We start from the raw sequence: 9,994 nt of genomic DNA, 5'->3' as shown, positions 1-9,994 counted from the left end.
TAAAATTAAGTCTCTAACTTTGGGATTATTTACATGTATGTAGTTTCTTGTATCTAAATCTGGGTTAAGTATTACATACAACACATCTTTCAGTTTCAAATTATATTACGGAGTTAAAAAGGTTTTCATAAAATTGTGACTTATGCCCATTCGCCCCGTTCTACTCAATATTAGTTTGTTTTGTTTAACGACGCCACTAGAGCACATTGATTAATTAATCGTCAGCTATTGACATATAGTCGTCAGAGGAAACCCGCTACATTTTTCCATTAGCAGAAAGGGATCTTTTATATGCAATTTCCTACATACAGGAAAGCACATACCACACACCACATACCACGGTCTTTGGCCAACTGTGGTGCACTGGTTGAATGAGGAAAACCCCAATCAGTTGAATGAATCTTCCAAGATAGTTCGATCTTGCGACGCAAGCACCTCAGGCGAGCACTCAACCGACTGAGCTAAATTCTACCCCTAGTATAATCTTATAGTCAGAATAAACCCGCTACATTTTTCGATTAGTAGCAAAGGAAATTTTATTAGGAACATGCTCAAAAACAGAATAGCTCATACCACGGCTTTTGATTCATGGTTCACTGCTTGGCACGAAAACGCTAACCCAGTGGGTCTATTGACAGGGATCGATCCTAGACGGACGCGCAATCAGGCTGTACCACTGGGCTAAAGTTAAAGTTTGTTTTGTTTAACGACACCACTAGAGCGCATTGATTAATTAATCATCGGCTATTGGATGTAACACATACGTTAATTCTTACACGTAGTTGACCACTGAGCTACGTCCCGTCGCGAACTACATGGTGACAATAACATTAATTTCGGCTGTAACACATTTCCCGCAAATCCGACAGAACTGGTTTTAGAGCTTCCTGGTTACATCCTGTAAGTGAAGTGCTCTTCGTGTATACATCAGAGGCGGAGGGCAGGGGTCCGGGCCCCCTTCCTAAATTTTTCGATAGTTACGATCCCCCTCCAAACCTCCCGCAAAGTCCCCTTGGCATTCCACCTCATGTCATTGCCCCCGTCCCCTAAATGGATTTTCTGGATCCGCCACTGTACATGTATGTAACAAAGAGGGAACGGGGGAAGGGGAGGGGGCACGCAGCCTAGTGGTAGGTCGCTCGCCTGATGCGCGCTCGGTCTAGGATGGATCCCCGTTGGCACTGTCTCTTTAATTGAAGCCTGTGCATGGGCCCATTTGGCTATTTCTTTTTCCAGCCAGTGCAGTACAACTCAGTGGCGTAGGAAGGTGCCAAAAAGTGTGTGTGTGGGGGGGGGGGGGGGGGGGATGCACATTTTTATATTTACACACTTTTACACTATTATAAAGCAAGTATAAAGCAAAATATCTGAAAAGTGGGGCATGCCCCCCCCCCCCCCCCCCCCCCCCCTCGATTTCTACGCCAGTGCAACTGGTATATAAAAGGACGTGGCATGTACTGTCCTCTTTATGAGGTGGGGCGGGACGTAGCCCAGTGGTAAAGCGTTCGCTTGATGTGCAGTCGGTATAGGACCAATCCCCATCGGTGGGCCCATTAGGCTATTTCTCGCTCCAGCCTGTGCACCACGACTGGTATACAAAAGGCTGTGGTGTGTGCTATCCTGTCTATGGGATGGTGCATATAAAAGATCCCTTGATGCTAATCGAAAAGAGTAGCCCATGAAGTGGCGACAGCGGCTTTCCTTTCTTAATATCTGTGTGGTCCTTAACCATATGTCCGACGCCATATAACCGTAAATAAAATGTGTTGAGTGCGTCGTTAAATAAAACATTTCCTTCTTCCTTCTTTATGAGATGGTGCATATAAAAGGTCCCTTGCTGCTAATCGAAAAGAGTAGCCCGTGGCGGCAACAAATTTTCTATTTAATAATATCTGTGGTCCTTAACCATATGTCCGACATCATATATATATATATATACTCTTCAAAAAAAGAAACGCAAAAGGGTACAAATGGGTTATAACTCCGATTTTATGTTTCCTACCGGTTCATGCTTTGTAAATATAAGGTCATTGCATGTCCCAAACACATTCCCACGGTTACATTCGATAAAACGCAGCTACTGTACAATAAAGTTCCAAAATGTGAATATTCGCAAAAACGCAGTCACGTGCAAACCATGTCACCACTGCACGTGCGTTGTCTGCACGTGCAACATGAACACCGACAGTATAAAAGTGCAGGGTGTTCGCTTGCCTGGCCTCTGTATCTGGCCGACAATTGACAATCCTGGACATGCCACGTCTCAGTTAACCGCAGAGAAACAATGCCATCGGCCGACTAGACGCAGGCGAATCCAGAACGGCCGTTGCCAGGGCATTCCATGTGTCCCCAAGCACCATTTCCAGACTGTGGGACCGTTACCAGCAACATGGATCAACACGTGACCTCCCTAGATCCGGTCGACCACGGGTCACTACCCCCGGGCAGGACCGCTACATCCGGGTACGCCACCTTCGGGAACGATTGACTACTGCCACCTCCACAGCCGCAGCAATACCAGGTTTGCGCAGGATATCCGACCAGACTGTACGGAACCGCCTACGTGAGGTAGGAATTCGTGCCAGACGTCCAGTTCGAGGTGTCATCTTAACACCACAACACCGTCGACTCCGACTGCAGTGGTGCCAGATTCATCGACAATGGCCTCAACTGCGATGGAGACAGGTGTGGTTCAGTGACGAGTCCCGATTTCTGCTCCGACGTCATGATGGAAGATGTCGCGTGTATAGGCGTCGTGGTGAACGTTATGCGGCAAACTGCGTGCAGGAAGTGGACAGATTCGGCGGGGTAGTGTCATGGTGTGGGCAGCCATCTCACACACTGGCAGAACTGACCTGGTCCACGTGCAGGGCAACCTGAATGCACAGGGCTACATTGACCAGATCCTCCGGCCACACATCGTTCCAGTTATGGCCAACGCCAACGCAGTGTTCCAACATGACAACGCCAGGCCTCACACAGCACGTCTCACAACGGCTTTCCTACAGAACAACAACATTAATGTCCTTTCCTTGGCCATCGACATCACCGGATTTGAACCCAATTGGGAATCTATGGGACGAGTTGGACCGACGCCTCCGACAGCGACAACCACAGCCCCAGACCCTGCCCGAGCTGGCAGCAGCCTTGCAGGCCGAGTGGGCCACCATCCCCCGGGACGTCATCCGTACTCTGGTTGCTTCAATGGGCAGGCGGTGCCAGGCAGTTGTCAACACACGCGGAGGCCACACCCGGTATTGACTCCAGATGACCTTGACCTTGGTGGTGTGTCCTATCACTTACTCACAATGGACTAGAGTGAATTGTGAACAATCCTGCAACATTTGGTAATTATCGGACTCACCATTCAATAATTAAATCAATTCTCCAAATGTTACGACAATGTGGTTTTGCGTTTCTTCTTTTGAAGAGTATATATATATATATATATATATATATATATATATACGTAATTAAAATATATTGAGTGCGTCATTAAATAAAACGTTTTTCTTTTCTTTATTTTTCTTTCTTTCTTTTCAACAAAATGTGTAGCTCAGTGGTGTAGGCAGGGTGGGGTGGGGTGGGGTGGGTGGTGTGGGTGTGGGTGGGTGGGTGGGGGGCATGCTCTTTTGTCTGTGGGAATGTGTATATAAAAAATCCCTTGCTGCTAATGGAAAAATGTAGCTGGTTTTCTCTGATGACTACGAGTCAGAATTATCAAATTTTTGACATCCAATAGCAGATGATTGATTAATGAATGTGCTCTAGTGGTGTCGTTAAAAAATTCTAGGCAAAAACTAAACGCTTAAGAGCATATATGACCTCTCTCTCTCTCTCTCCGTCTCTCTCTCTCTCTCTCTCTCTCTCTCTCTCTCTCTCTCTCTCTCCATCTCTCTCTCTCCATCTCTCTCTCTCTGATACGCGAGGAAACCCGCTACATTTTTCCATTAGCAACAAGGGATCGTTTATATGCACCATCACCATGGTGCACTGGCTGGGACGAGAAATAGCCCACCGAACCGACAGGGATTGATCGATCGCGCATCAGGAGAAGGCTTTACCACTGTGGGCTACATCCCGTCCCTAACTTTAATTAGAGTGAACAAGTTTGTTTTGTTTAACGACACCACTAGAGCACATGGATTAATTAATCATCGGCTATTGGATGTCAAATATTTGGTAATGCTGACAGAAGAAATCCGCGACATTTTTTCTAATGCAGCAAGGGATCTTTTATATGAACTTTCCCCACAGTCAGGAAAGCACATACTACGGCATGTAACCAGTTGTGGTGTAACTGGTTGGAACAAAAAAAAACCCAATCAGTTCAATAGATCCACCGAGGTGATTCGATCCTGCGAAGCAAGCACCTCAGGCGAGCACTCAACCGACCGAGCCAAAATCCAGCCCCTAATTAGCATCACGTCAGTTACGATATGGTCATCATTCACAGTATTATATAACTGGTTTAACGTGTCCATGTACCACTAGGGTTTCGAACACGCCTATCCCGAGTTCGACCTCCGATAGGATCGGGGGTCAGACTCGGGACAGGGATTTCCTAACTACTACAGCCAATTTAGACATTTTAAATATTAAAGCCAAAATAGTAATAATGGGGGAAATGGAGGTTGATAAATTTTGGCTGCGCCCTTAAAACAAAATTACCTTTAAACTACTTAAAATAATAGAACAAAAAAATATATATATATATTAAAAAATAATTGAAGCAATTTTTGATGGGGTGTTCTAAATGTAATATTAACATTTGAACATTTGAACATTTGGTTAGTAAATTTTGAAGAGGAAAAATTACCAATAATATTTCGAACGTTGGTGTGTCCAAATGGAGGCCGGGGGTGAGGGGAGGCCAGACCCTACACAAAACCTAAAGCCAAACCGCCTACGCCCTGTGGCCCCCAAAAACCCCATAATCTCCGGCATCCCATCCCCCCATCCCCCACTATGTCCAACCGCAGTGATCATACCAGTTCATATAAAGGTCGTCGTTTGGCGAAAGGTCATTATTTATATATGCACTAATTAATTAATTCATTCATTCATCCATTCATCCATTCATTCACTAATTAATTAATTCATTCATTCATGCAGCGGCATTCATCCATCCATCCATTAAATCACTGATTTATCCATCCATCCAATCACCCACCCACATATCCATCCTTTGATCCAACAATCCATCTATCCAACCCATCCTTACGAATGTGCGTGTGTGTGTGTGTGGAGCGCGCGCGCGCGCGTAATCGCATGCGTATATCTATGCTTAGGGGCCTGTGTATGTGCGGTTATTTGTGTTCGTCGATGCCATCACACACACACACACACACACACACACACACACACACACACACACACACACACACACCACTATTGTGAGTATTTGTGAAACATCCCTTTGATAATAACTACATACAAAACAGGCCTGCACATTGAAAAAGCACGCTTTGTTTGTTGGCTGAGTTTTTTTGGTTTTTTTTTAAACTTGGTGCACGAACATCCTGCAAAATCAAGATGTTAAGGATCATCTTCCTGTGAAACGTTTCCCCGTTGGTTAAAAATAGGAGAAGATAACTCAAGGAGGATAATATTTTACACGAACGCCCAGAAAATATTATTTGTCATCAAGCAGTAAATGACATTACCGAATACAAATGTTTAACGGATGAATTCAGAAATTTTGAAGTTACAAAAAGGATATGTTAATGTATTAGACATCCACTCCGACAAATTGATTTTTGTGATGTGGAAAATAGTTTTTAAAAACGGAAAACCAAACTAAGCTGGACGGATATAATCTTACAACTTTCGATTTCAGACAGAATTAATAATTTCTGATTGGATGTAATCAATATTTAATCAAAATGGAATGTACAGTTTTGCATGTGAAATGTTGACAGAAAATGCTGAGTGAAAATATGTCAAGGTCAGTTATTTTTAAATTGAATAAAGAACACATCTCTGTAAAACTTCATACAAATTGAGACAAATCGTATTTCAAGAATAAACTTCAAGATTTATTACAACTGATTTCTATAATGAGTACAGTTGTCATGGAGACGCTTCAGGTGTGCATTGTGTTTTGTTGTACCTGTATGCTGCAGGTTTTCGCGTGTCCGCAAGAATGCATGTGTTCAGAAACACACGTCAACTGCTATGGGAGAAAACTCCATAACATTCCTCTTGACAATCCAACAGATACAACAAAATTGAACTTTGGAAATAACGAAATTGAACGAATTGACTCCACGAGATTTGTAAGCCTGACAAAACTACAGGAGCTGGTGCTAAAATACAACAAAATTACCTCACTTGAACTGGAAACATTTAAATATTTGAAAAATATGGAAAAACTTGATCTTGGAAGCAACAACATACAAATGATTGAAATAGGTGTTTTTGATGATGTTCCAAAACTGAAAGAAATCGATTTATCGGAAAATTTCATCGAAAATATCGACAATGTGTTTCGTGGTTTACAAAATTTGGAGAGAATTGATCTAGGCAGCAACAAAATAAAAGTAATTACCAAAATGGCATTCAGGGATTTGAAACATCTCAGCTACCTTCTTCTACCGAACAACGAGATAACCAAAATCAACCGGTTTGCCTTTCGACCTCTTCAGAGCTTAACATGGATCACTCTGACGAGAAACCCGTTAGAAAATGCAAACGCTCTATTCGTGAAAAGCCAACAGCTTTTGTATATTGATCTGACGCAGTGTGCCCTAACCCGCATCCCAAGCAAGTTCCCGCCGTCAGTTCAATATCTACAGCTGGGCAAAAATAACATAACTCGAATCAAGGCGTGTGCTTTTTCCCGTAATACAAAATTAAAGATTTTAGTGCTTGCCCAAAATGAAATAAATGTTATCGATAAGGGAGCATTCGGGTCATTGAAAGACCTGTGCGAATTGCGGTTGAATGACAATAAATTAACGAAATTCCCATCGCCATTTCCATCAGCCGTGAAGTCTGTCTATATATCCAGAAACAAAATCCAAGCAAATTTCGTACAACGATTTTCCTGCCAATTCCCAGCTTACTACCCTGTTACTTAAAAGCAATGAAATTTCAAAACTACAACCAGGTACATTTTGGAAGCTAAAAAATCTACACAAACCTATATTTGGACCAAAATAAAATTTCAGTCCTGAAAAATAAAACATTTTCCGGACTTGATAAACTGTCTGTTTTATCGCTGAGTAAAAACATTATTACACGTATTCAAAATGATGTTTTCATTGGTTTAAAAATCATTATCAAAACTCGAAATGGCTTTCGTACCGAAAAATGGTTCAAAGACACTAAAATAGATGGGAATATTTTTTCAAGGATACCAAATCTCATTTTCACTAAATTTACAACATAGTTCTGCGATAGCAAAACAAGTGGTTGAACGTGACATGTTGTCGTCTGCAGTGCATCTCAAGGATATTAACCTTATGGACAATAACTATCCACCCTGAACCCGCAATTTCGTAAATTCTTGAGAAGACGCAGATGTTGTAAGAATTTCTGGAAATAAGTGGCACTGTGATAGGCAGCTCTTGTTTCTAAAGAAATGGATGAACTCAAATCTAAGAAATTTTTTTCTAAGCAGTCAGATCACGTGCTCCTCACCAGACATTCTTAGAGGGAAACGAATCGCAGAGTTAAAAAATAAGGAATTTGTTAAGATAATGAATATTCCACAACAGACCACAGCTATAACAACAAACGACTACAACAACAACAATTACTACTACTACAACTACTACACAGCTAACTCTTCCTCGAAAACTACAAATATAAGAACTAACAAGAGAATGGATGTTTTTCCAAGCGTATCAACGATATCCACATTAAAATCCCTATACTCGACAAATCTCGCTGTAAACAAACAAACAACTTCCAAACACGAAGTCGAAACAAAAGTGTTTACAACTAATGATTCTAAAAACACCTTATCTAGAAAAGTAACAACAGTGACTCAGAAGACGAACGAAACCGCAAACAAACAAAAAGAACTGAAATTTGACACAACTGTAAAACTTAATACAAGAAAGCAAAATAATAAAGCAGAAAGCTCACTTAGAAAAGTAACCACGGAAACTCAGAAAAAGAAAGGAAAAGCAATTGATCAAAGCATACAGAATGTTGGGACAAGACAACCAAATATACCAACAGATAGTTCATCTACAGAAGTAACCATGGTAACTCAGAAAAGGAACCAATTGCAGGAAGCACGAGAACAAGGTGTACAGACATTTGTTATGACTACAAACATGCATAGAGAAACACGTGATATGCAAACAGAACGTCCCCACCTAAAGAGGTAACCACGGTCACTCTCAAGACAAATGATAAAACCATCAAACAAAACGTACTAAAATTTGGGGAAACTACAAACCGTGTATGCAAGCAAATTGAATGTAAAAACAAATAGTTCGTCTGGAGAAGTAATAATGGTGACTCAAAAGACGAAAAAACAAGCAACTGATCAAGGTTTACAGACAACTATGGCAACTGTAAAATTTGTGTACACGAAAGCTGACTATAAAAACGGAAAACCCATCCAAAGAACTACACACGGTAGTTCAAAAGATGCTCAAAAGAAGAAATAAACAGAAATAAAGCGGTAACTTAATTCACCCCAGTGGAAAGAAAAAGAGGGAAATTTAACATTATAATCGTGGAAGAAACAGGATTAACACCTACCATCCAAAAGAAAAAAAATCCAAACAAGAAACCAGAAGCGATTTGTTTTACTTTGTTCCAAACCGTAGAAGGTTTGGGGGAAGCAAGGGAAATGTTAACAAAATTAATGTCCGCAAGTGAGGAAAACAGTTTGAATTTTAAAAAATTTTTTTATAATTAAAAATCCAAAATATTGAAACAAAAAAAAAAAATTTATTGTTTGTTTACTTTGGTTTTCCAATTAAATTTTAAATTTTAATTTATAGTGGTTTTGGGCTTTTAAGCAACAAGGAAAGGCATGGCCAACAGAGAAGTTAACATAAGGCAGTTAGCCCGAAAAGGGATAAGGGGTTATATTAATCCTTTATAAAATTATAAATTATTTATAATAAAATAATTAGAATGATCAAATATTATGAATAAAATATATATATTATTGAATTTAATATACAAATAAAGTAACATTAAAGTAATAAATAATTAACATTAATTTAATTTATGTTAATTATGGTGTTTAATTTGTTAAAAAACCTAAACTACAAGAAAACAGAAATTGCAACAAACCAGTCGTGACCGTAAGACTACATTATTTTAATAAGATTTTATATATATTAATTTTCCTTTATAAATTATAACGCCAATTTGTCTTAAAAGAAAAGAAGAAGACACAATTTTAAAGTAAACACAAAGCCAAAAATTCAAACATTGGTATAATCATGCAATTTAAAAGGTACAATAATAAGGAATCATAAACCATTCTTCCCATTATTAAGAATAAAAAAATCGTTTTAATGCCTTAAAAAATAATACAAATCCCAAATAAAACTTAAAATTTAAATTACCCCCTTTTTTTCTGGTAAATTCTAACTTAATTGAAAAATAATTAAATATATATATAATGGTATATTTTAATTAATATAAAAATTAAACGCCGTAAATTCTGGTTTAAAGAAAAAAAACATAGAAATTTAAAGGCTATTCAAACAAAAAACAAAAAAAACATTGGTAGAATCAGTTTGTGCAAAACTTAAAAAGGTTTTTTTTAAGCTTCCAATTGCATGAACCCATTTTCCTAAATTATTAGATGAAATAAAAATATTCGCCTAATATAAAATGCTTAAAAAGTAATTTATATCGACAAGGGTATTAAACAACTAAAACTTGCAGAAGGTTTAAAAACCTGTTCCTGGATTAAATTGGTTAAAAAATAATGAAAAACCAGCAAATTTTAAAATTCTTTGTTGATTTACCATTTTAATCAACCTTGGGGAAAAAAAAATTTGACGGGCCAATT

General features: G+C 39.4%; 1 protein-coding gene across 1 annotated transcript; it reads left to right on the top strand.

Annotated features, from left to right (window-relative positions):
- Positions 1-6,059: 6,059 nt before the first annotated feature.
- LOC121385532 (slit homolog 2 protein-like) lies at positions 6,060-7,082 on the top strand. The gene has a single exon (XM_041516240.1). The coding sequence runs from the start codon at positions 6,060-6,062 to the stop codon at positions 7,080-7,082; it is 1,023 nt and encodes a 340-aa protein (XP_041372174.1).
- The last annotated feature ends 2,912 nt before the right edge of the window (positions 7,083-9,994 follow it).

This window comes from Gigantopelta aegis, chromosome 11, assembly GCF_016097555.1.
Source record: "Gigantopelta aegis isolate Gae_Host chromosome 11, Gae_host_genome, whole genome shotgun sequence".
In the NCBI taxonomy this organism is placed as follows: Eukaryota; Metazoa; Mollusca; class Gastropoda; order Neomphalida; family Peltospiridae; genus Gigantopelta; species Gigantopelta aegis.
Note: the sequence above shows the minus strand (reverse complement) of the source record. Positions and strands in the feature narration are given on the sequence as shown.